A 17,649-nucleotide genomic window follows, 5' to 3' on the forward strand; every position below is an offset into this window, starting at 1 on the left:
CTTCCCAGCGGTTATGAATCTGGTGATTTCTTGTTTAGTTACTATTGTTAGTCTCCTCTCATGTGTAATAAGGGCTATCAATTGCATAGCACGAACTGACTCTGCGCCAAGCGAAGTTCCAAGCGCTTTACACACAGTCAGTCATTTAATCTTCACAACCATCCCTTATCGTAAGTTCTATTATTGTCCTCATTTCACAGAAGGGGGAGCTGAGACAGGACAGCTCCAGTTACTTGTCCAAGATTCCACCTTCAAACACGCTCTGCTCTTCGCCACTACAAAAACACCAGCCCTTCAACAACCAAAAGGCAGCCATTGGATTTTCAAATGGGTAAAGGATTTAAATAGACATTTCTCCAAAGATGCATAAAATGGCCAATAAACACGTGAAAAGACGGTCGACGTCACTAGTCATTAGGAAAATGCGATCACAACCACAATAAGATACCCCTTCACGCCCACTCGGGTGGCTGTCATTTAAAAAGATAACCAGTGTTGGCAAGGGCGAGGAGAACGTGGAATCCTCGGACAATGCCGGTGGGAACGTAAAATGGCGCAGCCACTGGAGTAAACGGTTTGGTGGTTCCTCAAAACGTTAGACATCGAATTGCCTTGTGACCTGCAATTCTACTCCTAGATACTGTATATATCCAAGTGACTTGAAAACAGAGACTCAAAACACAAATGTGTGCCCGAATGTTCATAGCAGCGCTATTCGCAACAGCCGGCAGGTGGCAAGAACCCCAATGTCCCTCAGCGGATGAATGGATGAACCGAATGTGGTGTTTCCACACAATGGGCTATCCGTCAGCCACAGAAAGGCCCGAACGAAGGACTGACATACTACACAATGGACGACTCTGAAAAGCATATGCTAGCCGTGGCCCCCGGATCTGTCTCTCGCTTCAGCCATGTTTGGACGGAGCAGACCCAGGGACACCCCCTCTTCCAGCCTCTGACCCCCTCCCCCCTCTCCTCCAGTCACCGCCTTTGGAACCACGTCAGCCATCCTCCACCTCCAAGACCAGACACTGTTTTTTTGATCTTAACTCCTTATTGCCGAACAGCCATGAGCTCCCAAATTCGTGAGAATTATTCCACCGAGGTGGAGGCTGCCGTCAACCGCCTGGCCAGCCTGCCTCTGGGCCTCCCGCACCTACCTCTCTCTGGGCTTCTATTTCCACCCGAGGGTGTGGCTCTCGAGGGCGGGACCACTTCTTCCGACTCTGCGGCCAAGAAACGGGATGTGAGGGCGCAGAGCGACTCCTAAAGATGCAAAACCAGCCTGTCGGCCGCATTTTCCTCCAGGACACGCGGAAGCCTCCCCAAGGTCAGTGGGGCAAAACTCAGGACCAGGGAAGCCAGCCTGGCCTCGGAGAGGAACCTGACCCAGGCCCTTTTGGAGCTGCCGGCCCTGGTTCTACCCGTGCAGACCCTCAGCTCCGTGACTTCCTGCAGAACCACTTCCGGGGTGAGGAGGTGAAACTCATCAAGAAGACGGGCGACACCTGACCCACCTCTGCAGGCGGCCGGCCCCCAGGCTGGGCTGGGCGAGTATCCCTTCGAAAGGCTCACCCTCCAGCACGACTAGGAGCCTTTGGAGCTGAGGCCTTTGAGGGGCCCCTCTGCATCCCCCTGGAACCACTAGACAGCCTTTTAACCATCCCAGAGCCCTCTCCCATGCATTAGACCAAATGGAAACAATAAAGCTTTTTGCAGGGGGGGGCGGGGGGGGGGGGGAAGCTGCCCAGTCGGGTGGCTCAGTTGGTTGGAGCATGGTCCTGCCGTACACCAAAAAGGTTCCAGGTTCTATTCCTGGTCAGGTGGCATACCTAGGTTATGGGTTCGATCCTGGTGGGGGCATGTGCAGCAGGCAACCAATCCATGTTTCTCTCTCACTCTCTTTCTCCCCCTCCCTTCCACTCTCTCTAAAAAGCAACGGAAAAAATATCCTAGCTGAGGATTCACACACCAAAAAAAGATGGTTCTTATGAAAAATTGCTGGGTGTTTGTATTTTCACCCATTCATTTATTCCAAGAACAGTGAGTTTTCTGATTCTGGATTCACAAAGACAGACAATGGATGGGCGGGGGTGGCAGGGGAAGGGAGGGGAAGGAAAGGAGACACCACAGAAAGCAGGTTGAACACTGATGTTTATTAGAGCAGAAGAGAAGGAGAAAACTAGATGACCACACACCTCCGCGGCCCCAGGGGCCTCGCTCTGCCCAACCAGACCTCCCGAAGTCCTGGGAGCAGGCAGCCTGTCCCCAGGCTCTGGGGGCCCAGCTCCATCTGCCACAGCGAGACTCTCGTGCTGCCCACCCTCCCGAACTGGGAGGAAGCCCCTGGGGTGGGGGGGTGGGGTCACTACTTTAAGCAGTTGATCTCAGTGAGTGATGCAGGTTAGTAAAGTGAAGCAACACGTGCATTTGCCATCGATCCCCACGGAAATCTTCGCCATGGCCACAGTTCGTAAGATCCGATCGGACATCCGTTTCCGCAGCTGAAAAAATTAAATGCAAGAAGGAGCCTCCTCCTGTTTCGCCATTATCCAGGTCCATGTTGTCAAAGGGCTCCCTGGGAAAGAACGAGAAAATACTGTGAACATGATGTTGATGAGGATGGAGGGTGAGGAGGGGCGGGAGGAGGAGGAGAGAGGGGGATTTAGAGGGAGGAGGAGAGGATGGCTGTCACTTCCTGAGCCCGTCCTATGACATGCCAGACAGCCTGCTTTCCATGCACTGGCTTTTCTCATGCTCAGACCCAGAACCGCCACACGAGGGAGGAGCTCTCACTGTCCTCATTTCACAGATGAGGAGCCTGAGAGAGACTCGGGCAATTTTCCCCAAGTGGAGTCGCATTTGCTCTCGGACTCCTGATTCCAAGTTGATCAGTGCCTCCAGCATCCTCATCCTCATGTAAATGGAGCTGTTAGGAGGGAGGCCTCTGTGGAATCCTGTTTTCAGGAGCCACCCCACCCCCACTCCAGCTCACCAGCAAGGCCTGTCCTACCTGGAGGCAGAGGCCTCAGTCGCTCCTCCTCCGAGGGTGCTGCCCTGGGGCTCACTCACCCCCATAACCCCTCCTCGGTAATAAGTGCCTCCAATCGAGGAGGCGCTGACTGCGCCAGGCTCCGCAGCTATCGTTATTGCCCCAGTTTACAGGTGCAGAAATGGAGACTCACAGAGGTTAGGTGACTTGCCCAAGGCCACAGAGCGGAAACACAGAAAGCTGAACCCAGGTCTGCCCGATTCCAGAGTCTGAGCTCCTAACTGCTCCCCGGTTGTATTTTCTGGAAGAAGCCAAGCTCGGACTTCCAGTGCTGGAGGACCAGGGTCCCTGGTGCAAGGGGAGGAGCAGGCTCCAGAGGCTGCAGGAATGGGAACAGGGAGGCCTCCCCCGACCCCTCAAAAGCAGAACTTCTGTTAAAGCCCCTCAGAGGGACTCCACACACACACACACACACACACACACACACACACAGGACCCCTCACCACCTCCACATAAAGTGTACAGAACTGGAGTGGTCAGAGGCTGACATACCAACCACCGCCCAGCACCAGGCAGTAGCTTCATCAGGCGCAGTGAGCCCTTCTATAAAACTGGATTAAAATGCACACCCTGAAATGACACAGGGGTCTTAAGAGGATCAAATGAGAGAACTTGGGTGAGAGCATCCTGACAATTACAAAGAGCGATGCTCAGAAGGGCGTGTTCCCGAGCCCATTCACAGTAGCACAAAATTACCACAAAGACATAAGATCTCTCTTAACAGAGATGGCAGTCTGCCCAACTGCACCCTGCCCTGCTTCATCGGCAAAGTTACAGAGGAGGAGTGACATTCACTAGGCTTAACCTCGGAAGGGATTTACCTAAGAGGATTTGGAAAGGGGGAAGGAGATGGATGTAGACAGTGAGGGAAGAAACAACAGGCTCATGTAAGAACACGGTGCAGGATGAGGGGTGAGGGGGAGCAGGATAAGCAGGGGTGCTGGGAGGGCCAAGCAGACCTGCTCAGGGGAACCAAAGACTAAACCCAGAGGAAGAGGGAAGACAGGCCAGGCACATTCCCAGCCTGGAGGGGAATTGCAGGAGAGGAGTTGCAGATCCTGGTGACAGTGGTGAGGATGGTGATGGGGGTCACTGGCTGAGCCCATGGACGCTGCCCCCACCTGGACAGACCCAAGCCTCAACAAGCCTCACCTGTCCAATTTGTATTCCAGAATGACCTCCCCTATTTGGGATCTCTTGGTGAGTTGATAGGGGTCAGGGTCCCTTGGGTGTCCCCCAGGGTCCCTCGCAACCTGGCTGCCACCGATCTTCCCTGCCTCGCTCCTTCAGCATAAGCAGCTACCAGCTGTTTCTCTGGTGCCATGTTCCGGGAGGCCTCTGAGCCCATGCACTGCAGTCTCCCTGAAACAGAAGGCCTGAGAGAATGCACATACCCAAGCGGATCCCGAGCCCCTTACACGGGATGGACCAGGTTCCTGTCGCAGTGGGGCTTGCAGTGAGGGTTCAGCCAGTGCTCCAGGAACTGCTCCTCCGCGCGGTGCTCTAGGCGGAGCAGGTGGTGCATGTACTCCTGTCAAAACAAACCGACGGGGAAGAGAGGCCTTTATCCATGGTGACAATGAGCTGCTGGTTCTGAGGCAGGAAGCCTCCAGACCGAGGGAGGAGAACCCGCCACGCCCAGGCCTCTGTGGAGACCACAGACCCACTCAGTGGGCAAAAGAAGGAAATCTGACAACCCTAAGTGCTGAGAGGGTGTGTGCCCATGGGAACTCGTATACACTGATGGGGCGTAACATGGACCAACCACTGTGGAAAACAAATGGTTGCCTGAGTTCCAGAAATCTCACTCCCCGTTTACACCCTAGCCCTGTGCTCCTCAAACGTTATCTGTCCTCAGAATCACCTGGAGGGCTTGTGAAAACAGACTGCTGGGCTCTGCCCCCACAGTTTCTATTTCAGCGGGTCTGGGGTGGGGCGCCAGAATTTACATTTCTAACAAATTCCAAGCCTTTGCTGATGCCGCAGATCACTTCGAGGACAGAGAAACTCTTAAATCAAGAGCTGTGTAGAAGGTTGTACACAGCAGCAATAAGTCTGTAGTAGCAAAACACTGGAAACCTGCCAAATACAGGGACAGGAGAATGGATAAATTAAAGTAGGGTCCCGCCATGGAATATTGTACAGCAGTGTTGTATATACCTATAAATTAATTTAGCTACATACAACAGCATAGATGAGTCTTCGAAATAGCACGTAAAACAAAGCAAATCGAGTAAGATATTTATAATGTGGCACCATTTTTATAAAACTCAAGACATACACAACTAATAATATATTAGTATGGCTGCATGCATTTGTGATAAAATCGTCTTTTTTTAAAAGGCAAGGGATAACTATAAGGAAGCTGAATTTGCTATACTATTACCAAATAAAATGGACTTTGCCCTCATTGGTGTGGCTTAGTTGGTTGGGTGTTGTCCTGTGCACCGAAAGGTTGCCGGTTCAATTCCCAGTCAGGACACTTGCCTGGATTTCAGGTTCAATCCCCTGTAGAGGGCGTGCAGGAGGCAGCTGATTAATGTTTCGCTCTGCACATGGATGTTTCTCTCTCTCTCCCTCTTCCTCTTTCTAAAAACCATTTAAAAGGTATTTTTAAAAATATTTTTAGAAAAGAAAAATAAACAAGAAATGTTTAATGACTATGCAAATAAATGATGAGGTGTCCAATTTTCCTGAATTTTTTTCTTTCCCCCAGGACCCATGCAGTTTGAATTTGTTTTGGTTATCATGGTTGTTTTTGTTTAACTCATTGAAATGCACCCTGTGTCCTGGGCAGGGCATCCCTAGGGCAGCCAAGGTGGGAGTGGATGGTGAGAAGGCCCCTCATGGGACACAGCAATGATACCCCGGGAGCTTGCTGGACGAGGTTGTGAGTTTTGGACTGAATTCTGCCCTGTCCTGCCCTCTCTGGGAAGTGTTTGGCCAGAAGAATAGTAAGTGGGAGGAATAGGAAGGCAATGTGGAGTCTTGTAATTAAGGAACAAAGACTTCCCAACACGTAGCTTTACTTACTCAACTATTCCTTGTAAGCAGTGGGCTGAAGGAGCCCATGTTACCTGGTTGCTGGGCAATGTGGTGGAGAGGCTAAGAGGTCTGAGTCAGAATCTAGTTCAAAGCCAGACTCTGCCAATGTTGCTTTACTCTAGACCAGGGGTGCGCAAACTTTTTGACTCAAGGGCCACAATGGGTTCTTAAACTGGACCGGAGGGCCGGAACAAAAGCATGGATGGAATGTTTGTGTGAACTAATATAAACTCAAAGTAAACATCATTACATAAAAGGGTATGGTCTTTTATTTCAATAATTTTATTCATTTCAAACGGGCCGGATCCGGCCCGCGGGCCGTAGTTTGCCCACGGCTGCTCTAGACTCATTTTGTCCATCTGCAAAATGGGGGAGACACTAACACTTATTTCATTGAGTTGCCAGGATTCAATGAAATTATAAAGTTCTGTGCCAAATACGTAGTCCCCATGTGCCCCTCTAAACCCATTCTCACCCCTCCTTCACATGGCCCCGTGCAGGGAGTGGCTGACCTGGATGAACTGCAAGCACAGACTCCCTTGTCCAGGGGCTTCCAGTTGGGTATGACATAGGGGTAAGAGGAGAAAGGCTAGGGTGTTTGCTCCTGGTCCCTCCCTGAGGAGTCATGGCAGATTGGCTACCTCCCTCTCCTGAAGACCAGATCTCCTCGAAGGCTGCACTCTCCAAGTCTGGGAACCATAACTTGCCCCTCCCCCTTCAAGACTAGGGGCTATTAGTCCTGGATCCTTGATCATCTCTTGTTGGTTTACCTTAATCCTGGAACAGCTTTGCAACAAGTCTCTTTGTTAAGCTCTCGACTGATTCTGGTTACTACTAGATGAGAAACACCCAAACATATCTTGAGGTTGTGCACTGAGCATCTCTCCCATGAACTGATCCATAGGAAACTTGCAATAAATTCCTGCTGAATGCAAGACTGAAGCAAAGGGCCTCAACATGTGGTCTGTGAGGTCAAAACTATTTTTAGAACAATACTAAGACATGACTTAGTTGCCTTCTGATCGTGTGTAACGATGGATAAAACTGGTACCCTAGCAGAAGTCAAGGCAGTGGCTCCGACTATCCTAGAAGTTACTGTGCCCTGTCTGGGTAGCTCAGTTGGTTAGAGCAACGTCCCGATAGGCCAAGGTTATGTGTTCAATCCCCCATCAGGGCACATAAAAGAATCAACCAATGAATGCATAAATAAGTGGAACAACAAATCAATGTGTGTCTCTCTCTCTTAAAAATATCAAAAAATAAATGAAAATAAAGTCGTATCCTTCACCATCACACACTCACAGTTTAAAATCTATATATATATAAAAGCCTAAGCAACCATTACTACTGAACGACTAGAACGATTGGTCGACCAGTTGCTATGACGTGCACTGACCACCAGGGGACAGACACTCAACGCAGGAGCTGCCCCCTGGTAGTCAGTGCGCTCCCACAGCCAACCTCCCTGCCCTGATTGGGGGTCTGGCTGGCCAACCTCCCACGGTCCCTCCCCGCTGTGGCTGGTCCCCCCATCGGCCCCAATTGGGGGGCCAGCCAGCCAACCTCCTGTGGTCCCTCCCCCTAGCCAGCCAGCCCCTCGATACGCCCCGATCATCAGACAGGCTGAGGGACCCCACCCGTGCACAAATTTGTGCACCGGGCCTCTAGTAGATAAGTAAATGTAAAATGTTCTTCAAATGTCAGTTTCACTGAACCAAGTCATGACACAGCAGGAAGCATGCAGGCTGCATGGCCGAATACAATGGTCTTCATGGGAAAAGCACCCTGATGATGGCTGGTGTCAAGGATTGAACTAGCAGTGTTTTATGTGCTTGTTTGGCAGACATCTTCTCAAAAACGAAGAAAGTGAGTTTGTCCTTCCAAGGAAAACTACAGACAGGACTTGTCACAAAATGCTAAAGTTCAAGCTTCTGAGGGGAAATTAGAATTTTAGAAAAGCTGTATTTACTCCCATGAGCCTGGCAGCTTTTCAATACTTCAGGACTTTTCTGATGAGGTTGGTGGTGATATTAACAAATATACAGCATTGATACACCTTTTATTTTTTTTTAATATACTTTTATTGATTTCAGAGAGGAAGGGAGAGGGAGAGGGAGAAAGAAACATCAATGAAGAGAGAGAATCATCAGTCAGCTGCCTCCTGCACACTCCCTACTAGGGATTGAGCCACAAGCTGGGCATGTGCCCTGACCAGGAATCGAACCGTGACCTCCTGGTTCATAGGTGGACACTCAACCACTGAGCCACGCCAGTCGGGCTATACACCTTTTGTAAGTATATGCTTGTTTGCCTTCTTATTCTTTTAATCCTGGTCCCACTCGGCCAACATCCACCTGCCTTTTTTATAGCAGTGACCAAAGTACCTAGAACTTGGCACATAGTAGGACCTCAATAAAACTCACTGGAGAAATATACAAGTGAGTGAGTGAATTAATTAATTGACTGTTCTTTCTCCATAATCTTAGCAAATCCCCCTTGGAAGATCCCCCCAACATGTGTCAATCTGCTCATTACAATAGCCCAGTCCAAATGTACTTAGGTATTTCACACTCCTGAGTAGCAGCTGAAATCATAGTTGCAGAAAAACAACCAAAACACACACAGAGAGAGAGAAAGAGAGAGAGAAACGAGCACTGGTTTCCATGACAGTTCACTATTTATTTAAACTGTTAGGAAAATAAATATGCCACAAAGGCCTACAAGCAATCATTAGTCAAAGATGAAAAGCCCAACTGCAAATCTGCTGAAAACCACAAATTCAACAATTGTGTTGGCTGAGTTAGAAATGACCTGACATTAATGATCATCTCAAATGTTCCTGGATCAAGAAAGAAGAGCTAGATGGAAAATAAATTTTAATTTTTTTAGATTCCTTTCTTCAAGGGAAAAAAAATTTTGAAAATAAAGCAAAAACCAATATCTGTGTTTCATGTTCAATGCCAAGGGTAATAATGGAAGTAAATAATTTAGCCGTAATTAAAGCAGAGATTGAAAGTGGTTCCTTCTTATGGCACTGAAGTGGTGTGATAATGAAATTATATACTTGCCCGGTTAGTGTTGCTCAGTGGTTGAGCATCAAGCTATGAACCAAGAGGTCACGGTTCGATTCCCGGTCAGGGCACATGTCCGGGTTGTGGGCTCAATTCCCAGTGGGGGGCGTGCAGGAGACGGCCAATCAAAGATTCTCTCTCATCATTGATGTTTCTATCTCTCTCTCCCTCTCCGTTCCTCTCTGAAATCAATAAAAACAATTTTAAAATAAAATACCCACCAGAACCTGATCTAAGCTGAGAATCCTAAATTGGACAGTTAATCTATTAAAGAGCAAACTGTTCCCAAGAAGACAAAATCCTTCCTCGGACATTTGCATGGAATTGAAGGCCCGGCAGCACGTGGATGAATTATTCTGCTCATTAGTGAAAGGAGGCGATCACCGGGGCAGAAGGCTGGCTCTGAGTTAACTGCACCGCGACACTGGAAGGCCTGCTGAGCCCCGCAAGGAGGCAGATCAGTGATGCGCACAACTTACTGATCTCAGTCACTCCGAACTGGTCTTTGAGATCATGGGGAACAAAAGGGTAATGGAGTGACTGCATACATGTGTCAAGGGGCTAAACATGAAAGTGTATTTCACAAAGATTACGTACAATAAAGCTCATATGATTTATACTTGCCCAACAAGAACATTCCTTAAAGGAAGACAGGCCAAAATGGAAAGCATATTCCCAGGACACACAAGTGCTTACGAAAGACATAATTTTAGCTGAGATGTCATCCTTTGGAAGAATTTCCATGCTTCACCCCAGCAGTTGGCAAATAATTTCTCCCCTAAAAATTTGAGACGATTATGAGAAATTTAATGAATTTGAGGGAGGCGATAGAAAAGATTTCTAGGAAACGGTCTCCAGGCTCTGCAGTAGAGTTATGTCCTGTCAAATGTCTCCCCAGGAGAGAAGCAAGGGAAGGAATGGAAATAAGTATAATGAGCATTGAGTAAATGTCAAATACTGTGCTTGGTGCTGGGGACCCAGAAGGGGAAGGAACGGTCCATCTGCTCAAGTAGTTTAGAGCAGACTATGAGGAGAGACAGATTTTTTCAAAGTCAAAAACAGCAATCTTGTGCTGTGAGTCGATGCCATGGGGATGCTCTGATTCATGGTAGGAGGGCGGGGGCATCGGGAAGGCCTCTCAAAAAAGGCATTATTGAAGGTGAATCTCTACAAATGAATAAGAGTGAACCAGGTAAACAAGAGCGGAAGAAACAGGCACAAAGGCAGGTTTGCAAGCGAAGCACTCCAAACACACCATCATTCCAGACAACCTGCTTCTTCTATAGGCTTCTAATGCCAATGAATAGCCCCAAGGTATCCATATAGACAACTACAAGTCCATTCTTGATCCCTATTCATCCCTCATTGAGCCCGCTCATCCCACCCCAGAAATGGCCAACTGCTCTCTAATTCAAGGCACCATAATCATGCCCCCATCGTAAGGTTTTACCTTAATACCTCTACTGGAACACTCTCTTGGAGGACAAGAGAATAAATCATGTGTGTATGTGTTCTCTAACCTTTTGGAAAGTAATTGGATGATGTATACTAAAAGCTTTTCAACTATTCATATCCTTGGATCCAATAATTTGTTTTCCAGGACTATATCCTTAGAAAATAATTAAAAATATCAAAAGCACTTTAGAAAAAAGTGTTCAGAATCTATATATATAAAAGCCTAGCGACCAGACCAGTGGAACGACCAGAACAACCAGTGGCTATGACATGCACTGCGGCAGCTAACCAGCCTGATCCAGGCCCCAATTGAGGGTGGGCCTGGCCAGCCAACCACCCATGGCCCCTCCCCGCTGCAGGCCTGGCCTGATGGGCCCCCATCTGGGCAGACCAGCTGGACCCCACCCATGCACGAATTCATGCACCAGGCTTCTAATGTTGTTTATAACAGAAAAGTAGTAGAAATGATCCAACTACCTAACAAAAGAGGGTAATTCAGTGTCATTATGGTATAAAGAGCTTATAATAATATGAGAAAGTATGTATCTTATAGAGATAAACCAAGATACGAAATGGTAGAGTATGGTCACACTTTTTAAAAATATATGCCAAAAACCTAAACAGAAATACATCAAAAATGGTGAGGCTGTCTTTGAGGAGAGGGAACAAGATTACATCTGACTTTCTTTTCTTCTTTTGACTCCTTCATTCGCAATTTTTCTATAATAAATACAAATGGATTGAATTTTTATTATTTGTAATTGTACAACTAGTACATGAACATATTATTGTTGCTTAGAATTCAAACATCAAATATAGTTCCCTAGATCGCCACCAGTGATCCTTGTCTCCTCAATGTGATGATACACTTAACATTCAACTAACCATATTTCTAGGCCTTTTTCTAGACATGTACAACTATACAGATGTACCTATAAAATACATAGCATTGTTTTGTGTGTGAGTATTAGGAGGCCAGGGAGAGAGAGAAGGTGACATTGAGAATGAAGAGGAAGAACTAGCGGGAAAATGTATAGCAAGCAAAGGGAATCATCTGTGGCCCAGCCGGCCAGCGTGGCTCAGTGGTTGAGCATCAACCTATGAACCAAGAGGTCACAGTTCGATCCCCAGTCAGAGCACCTGCCTGGGCTTCGGGCTCGATCCCCAGTGTAGGGTGTGCAAGAGGCAGCCAATCAATGATACTCTCTCATCATTGATGTTTCTATCTCTCTCTCCTCCCTTTCTCTCTGAAATCAATCAAAACATATTTTTTTACAAAAGGGAATCATTTGTGAAAAGACGCTGAGATCAGAGACAGCAGATGCTGAGCAGAGAGAGGGGGGCCTAGTTGAAAACCAATGAGAAGTTCTGGGGGATTGGAGCATACATTGCCCAGAGCTCTGGGCTGGGACCACATGTGAAATAGCAAGAGTTCAGACTAAAATTCTGAAAATTAAACATAGGCGCAGTCATGACTGAGGAAATGTTCAGGGAACGCTCAGAATATTTTTCCACCTTCCTCCCTCTAAACACACACCCAGCCCTTCTTTCCACGCAGGTCTGTCTTCATCAATTTTTCCCCAGGCAATGTTTTTCCCTCCGTTAGAATCTTGAGGCTTCATTATACACAATGTCTTCATGAAACCAATGTAGTAAGTCCTAAATCAGATCCTGAAGTCAACTGAGCTGAACCCTACCTGTCCCCAGATGGGATGTCCCCATGGAATATCCCAGTCTTCCAGAAGGGCCCATCCCATTCCTGTGATGTCTAGACCCCTAGTCCCCAAAATCTCTGAAGATGTGGGGGCCATGTTTCTCCTGAATTCGTCCCATAGCCCGTTTCTCCACCACCATAGCTTCCAGACTTGAGTGATTTCCTTCGTCTTTCGTCAGCCACCTTCACCCACACACACCGACCACCTCTCATTCCTCCAAAGAACCACTAACACAGGTTGCTGCATCTAGCAGACTTTTCCTAAGATTTGGGGGTTGCATGGGATAATAATGGCACAAAGCAGAAAACAACCTCAAACTCCATGTCAGGCGTTGCCATAAAATCAATGGATCACCAGGAATTTCTCAGCGGTGTGCCTCTGAGCGCCTACCCTCCCACCTGCCTCTTTCTCTCTGACCCCTCCTGTCATCCCCCACCACTGGACCTCCCGGGCTCTTCCTCCCAGCTGCTTTCATACATTCAAAACCCCTCCTGCTTTCCTCCCCAGATCATGTCTCCCCATTGGTTTCTCTCCCCATCCCCACTGCAGCCTTCCCTTCCTCCATCAAGGGTGCCAACCTGATGCTCATACTCCTCTGGGTGCAAGCCAGCCCGTCCCAAACGCAGGGCACCCCATGATCTGTCCCATAGCATTCTGTCCTTCCCACCACACGGTCAGAAAAGAGCGCCTGCTGCAGTGAATCAATGAAATACATCTGGTCCAGCCAGTCCTAGCCCTGCACCTGCTTCCGGAAACCCTACCATCCCTCAGAGCCAACATCTGCCAACATTTACGCCACGTGTCAACATGATAAACACGGCTTAGCAGCTACTCTTGGGGAGAGACTACTGCGAATCTCCACACTCGTCTTCCTTTTGAATTAATTCCTCATACCTCCCCAAAGCACGGCTCATTCACCCTCATCAGCGGCCTCTTCCTCTCAGAAAGGGTTTTGTTTTGCACAGTCCCTCAGAGGGAAGAAGCAAAGTAAAATAACCCAACTGGTCACCTCTTGGTAATTTCAAGGTAGTGGTGAGCCCACGAGCTCCGGCTCAGCTCCCAGGGGCACACACCGGCCCCAGAGGTCACCCCCTCTGCGTTATTTGTCCCAGCCCACCTGTCTGTCTCCTGGGTGCCATGGCAAGGAGGTGCAACAGCTCGTCCAGAAATGTCATGTCCCATTTCCCTGAATGGCTATGTGAAGGCCGGTGTTTCAGAGGCTGTGTCCTGAGACTCCAAAAGGCTCCTGAAAACCAGCTCCAATCACATCAGTCTCTGCTCAGAGTCCTTTGACAGGTCTCCGAGCACAGAAGGAAGGTCAGCTCCGCCGCGCCAGCCAGGCCTTCCAACCTGGCTCTCAGAGGACCTCTGTGGCCACCACCCGTCCTTCCATGGAGCCCAGATACCAGAGTCAAAGTCAAAAGTGGAAGACGGGAGGTGGGGGCTGGCCGGCAGAACGGCCACGAGGGCTCGTGTCCTACGCCACAGGGACCAAGGAGTTAGGAGCCGAAGGCCCCTTGATTCGCGAGGAACCACACCTTCCTGCCTTTGCAGTGGGAGCCCCAGGGCATCCTGCCCACGCCCATGCCTGGCCCCCTCCGAACCCTCTTCCCCATGCTTGACCCCACCCTTTCTTGGTTCCTCCTACATCTCCCCGAATTCCTTCGCAGCCCCTTGAGGTTCCTCTTCCCCACCCCACCTCTGAGCACTGTGTTCTCAGACCTCAATCCGGGGCCTCTTCTCTTCTAATTGCTTCCCAAGCCGCGTGTCTAAAGCCCCAATCTGCACTCCCCCACCTGAAAAATCCTCCAACATCCTCCACTGCACACAAGACAAAGCCCGACACACTGGGATCCTGCTTGGCCTGGCCCTGCCCACCTCCCAGTGCCCTGCCTCCCTGCACCTGGATATTCCGAGACACCTCGGATTTCTTCAACCAAAGGAAACAGCCACGTCCACCCCTAACAGCACAGAATCCTTGCTTTGTTTCGAAACCACTTTGTACAATAGCCACTTGCTGAGTCCTGTGTCTGCCACCAACTCTGAGCTGAAGCCCAGGCCACTGTCTGCAGCCTCCGCACCCCCCGGGCCCTGGTGCTTAAGGCTCACGGGGTCATTACTGTTTGCTGAGTACTGTTTTAAGTGCCTTAGTATGAATTACTTTATACTAAGGTCATAAAATAGTGTTTTATTGTTTTATTTTTTAAAAATATATTTGTATTGATTTCAGAGAGGAAGGGAGAGGGAGAAAGAGATAGAAACATCAATGATGAGAGAGAATTATTGATGGGCTGCCTCCTTCATGCCCCCTACTGAGAATCAAACCCTCAACCCCGGGCATGTGCCCTTGACCGAAATTGAACCCAGGACCCTTCAGTCCGCAGGCCAACGTTCTATCCACTAAGCCAAACCCACTGGGGCTAAAGTAATTGTTTTACATTGTTAGTTATCATTATAACAATGTAAGTGATAATATTTATTATTAGTGTTTTGTAGATGAGGGTCCTGAGGTGCAGAAATGTGAGGAAACATCCCCAAGGCCACACAGTTACAGAAGGGAGATTTGAACCCAGACCGTCAGCATTCCTCATCACTGTGACACAGCATCTCAGTAAGAGCCTCTTTTATGAACTAACAGGATTATTCATATGATTCTGCAGCCAGGGAAGGTTAACGCTGCTATAGATCCTTCTAGACCTCCACATGGAGACCCATGAAAAGAGGGTGAGCCTGGAGCCCAGTGCCCAGCTGAAGTGGGCACTGGGTAAGAGACCAGCCTGGGCACAGACACGGCTTCCCAGGCATGCTAACTTCGTCACTGCGACTTCTACCCTCCCCTGGGTAGGACACAAATAACAGGAATGTCATTATTTCTACCACCAGAAGGGAGGACCAGCCAGGCCTGAAGTGGCCTGTGGCCAGTGTGGCAGGTTCTAGAAACATCCACCACGATCACCATCACGAGATGGAGGTAGTGGGGGGGCGGGGGGGCCGGGGGCAGGGAGGTTTGTTTCAAAAGACCAGGCAGGCGGACACCACAAACCCACAGGGCAGAGCTGAGGCCAAAGACGAGAATCCAAGGCACAAGGTAAAGACAGAGCCCCTCAGGCAGCTGGAGCAGAGCTTCTGCCTGCCCAGAGAGGCTGTCGTTGGCCAAAGGCGCCCAGAGAGGCTGTCGTTGGCCAAGCCCACCCAGACCCCAAGGGAAAAGGGAGAAGATGGGGTTGGCACCTGCTAGGGGCACAGCTCTTTAGCACCCGGTTCAGAGGTGACACCCAGCAGGCTACTCAAAATCCTGGGACTCTGCCATAGGCCCACTGTTGGCATTTTAAATACGGTGTGAGCAGCAGGCAAGGAAGCTGGCCCCTCTGGAGGAGGAGAGGCCAGAGTGAAAGGTGAGGTCACCTGACACCTGCCTCTGGGTCTAACAGAACCTCCATCCTGCAGACCCCGCTGGGCTGGGACCAGCACCCATTTTCATTTCTGAGCCCAGCACTCACCCGCATGGGCTCGTCGGGGAACCCGGGTTTGCTCGGCCTGTCCTGGCGCCGGGACCTCAGGAGCTGTTTGGCCTCCTTTTCCGTCAGAATCGGGGAGGCTCCTGGAAAAGTCAGGACAGGGCCTTAGGGACTCTCGGGGCACACGAGTTCACAGTCAAGGCAAATGATTAGCAAGTTCAATTTCAGTCAAAACACAAAAGTTCTTTCACAGGGGCCTGTCCCAGGGGACCTGGCATTCCAGGCAGCTCAGAGAGGAATTCTGAATGGTTTCTAATACGGTTGCCTCAGAGCCAGCCCTGCAAGCTTAGACATCTTTACCAATTGCAATGGCCCGTTCCTTCATAAGTGGGTGTTAATTACATGTTTTTTAAGACATATTTTCTCCAGTTCTCCAGTCCATATGTTTCTCGTCCTATAGGTTTGCCTTGTGGGATTTTTTTTTTTTAAATCCTCAATACACTAAACCAAGTTAAAGCTGTTATTGGAAAATACCCCGTGACAACAAGATTATGTTCAACTTGGTCATCACACATGATCCCTCAAAGATATTTGATAATAAAATTATATTATGTTTTCATAAACACACGCGAACTCTAAAAGGCATCAGCAAATAAAAGTCTACCGAATTTTGTGATCTCGTATGAATGCTAAAAGAAGGCATACTCCAAGATTTATCAGCATTTTTGAGAATTAGTATTCAAGCACATCTAAATATTTAAAACAAAATGTATCCCTACGGATACCAATGCTGGGAGCCTGCTCTTAGGAAAACAAGTCATTGAATTATTATACATTAATATGCACTTATACAAAAAATACACATCTTATTTGAAATAAGAAAAAAAAACCTTAAAAATATAAACTAGACTTATTTCAGGTTATCACGTCCGCCTAGAAACAGGCTGCGTTTCTGCAGTGAATGCTCACCTGAGAAGGTCAGGAAGGTGAGAAGGAGCGCAAACACAAATAATTTCTTCATCCTGCCTCTTCCTCGCTCTGCCTGCTGCAGAATGAACCGCACCCCGAGGAGCCAGCCTATTTGAAGGAAGCCTGTCCGGCCCAGGCTTGTTTACGCTTTGACTAGCAGCACGGACCGTGTGATGCTAAGTGCATCTGACCCTGAGTTTTTAATACGACCACGAAAATACCTCCCTCTGAGTTCCTCTAAATGCTCATCCTGAGGCAGGAAGTTAACCCTCCGTAACATGACTTGCAGAGCTTGAATTCAAGAAAGCCACATGCGACACCCGTGTCACTTACACAGATCTATGTTCGTCATCCACGAGTTTTGAGTTTTCATCTGCAGCTTCAGGGTATGCGCCTGTTTCACTGAGAATGAATCATCTCTGACATCTGCGTATCTTACGGCATTTTTTCCAAAGCCCGTTCGCCAATCTAATTTGACTTTACCAGTCATTTCAGAGGCAAGCAGGGAAATTAGCAAGGGGCAGCATGAGGATGAAAAAAAAATTTTTTTGCTGACTTTGGAGCCAGAAAGACCAAGACTCGTGTCCTGGCCTCACCTCTTTCTCGCAATGTAACCTTCGGTAAGTCACCTTTCCTGAACTTCAGTTTCCCCTCCAGTAAAAAGGAGTAACAGTACCTATCTTGTGGGGTGTGACTAGAAGGAGGGAGGGAGATGAACCGCATGGCAGCTAGTACTACTCACCATTCTCCGTCTCCCTTTCACAAATAAGGAAGTGAGGTTCAGACCGGTGAAATCATATCCAAGTGCGCACATTATGGATGCTGAAATAGAGGCAAGTTCTCTGTCTTTAAAGCCTCGTGCAGTATTCTGCCATAAGACTGTA

At 48.6% G+C, this 17,649-nt stretch overlaps 1 protein-coding gene and 1 pseudogene across 2 annotated transcripts; one reads left to right on the forward strand and one right to left on the reverse strand.

Moving 5' to 3' along the window:
• Positions 1 to 1,069: 1,069 nt before the first annotated feature.
• Positions 1,070 to 1,591, forward strand: LOC308532517 (ferritin light chain-like; annotated as a pseudogene). Its single transcript has one exon. The product of its transcript is annotated as a ferritin light chain-like (transcript).
• Positions 1,592 to 2,136: 545 nt separating this feature from the next.
• On the reverse strand, positions 2,137 to 17,140 carry LOC308532346 (uncharacterized protein C17orf67 homolog). Its single transcript, XM_081109749.1, has 4 exons — positions 16,766 to 17,140; positions 15,839 to 15,939; positions 4,447 to 4,583; positions 2,137 to 2,578 (listed from the first exon to the last, which is right to left on the reverse strand). Exons 1-3 carry the CDS (start codon positions 16,815 to 16,817, stop codon positions 4,467 to 4,469), a joined length of 270 nt encoding a protein of 89 aa, XP_080965875.1. The 5' UTR covers positions 16,818 to 17,140; the 3' UTR covers positions 2,137 to 2,578; positions 4,447 to 4,466.
• Between the last annotated feature and the right edge of the window lie 509 nt (positions 17,141 to 17,649).

The sequence above is a fragment of the Myotis nattereri genome (genome assembly GCF_964212035.1).
Source record: "Myotis nattereri genome assembly, chromosome: 16".
Lineage (NCBI taxonomy): Eukaryota > Metazoa > Chordata > Mammalia > Chiroptera > Vespertilionidae > Myotis > Myotis nattereri.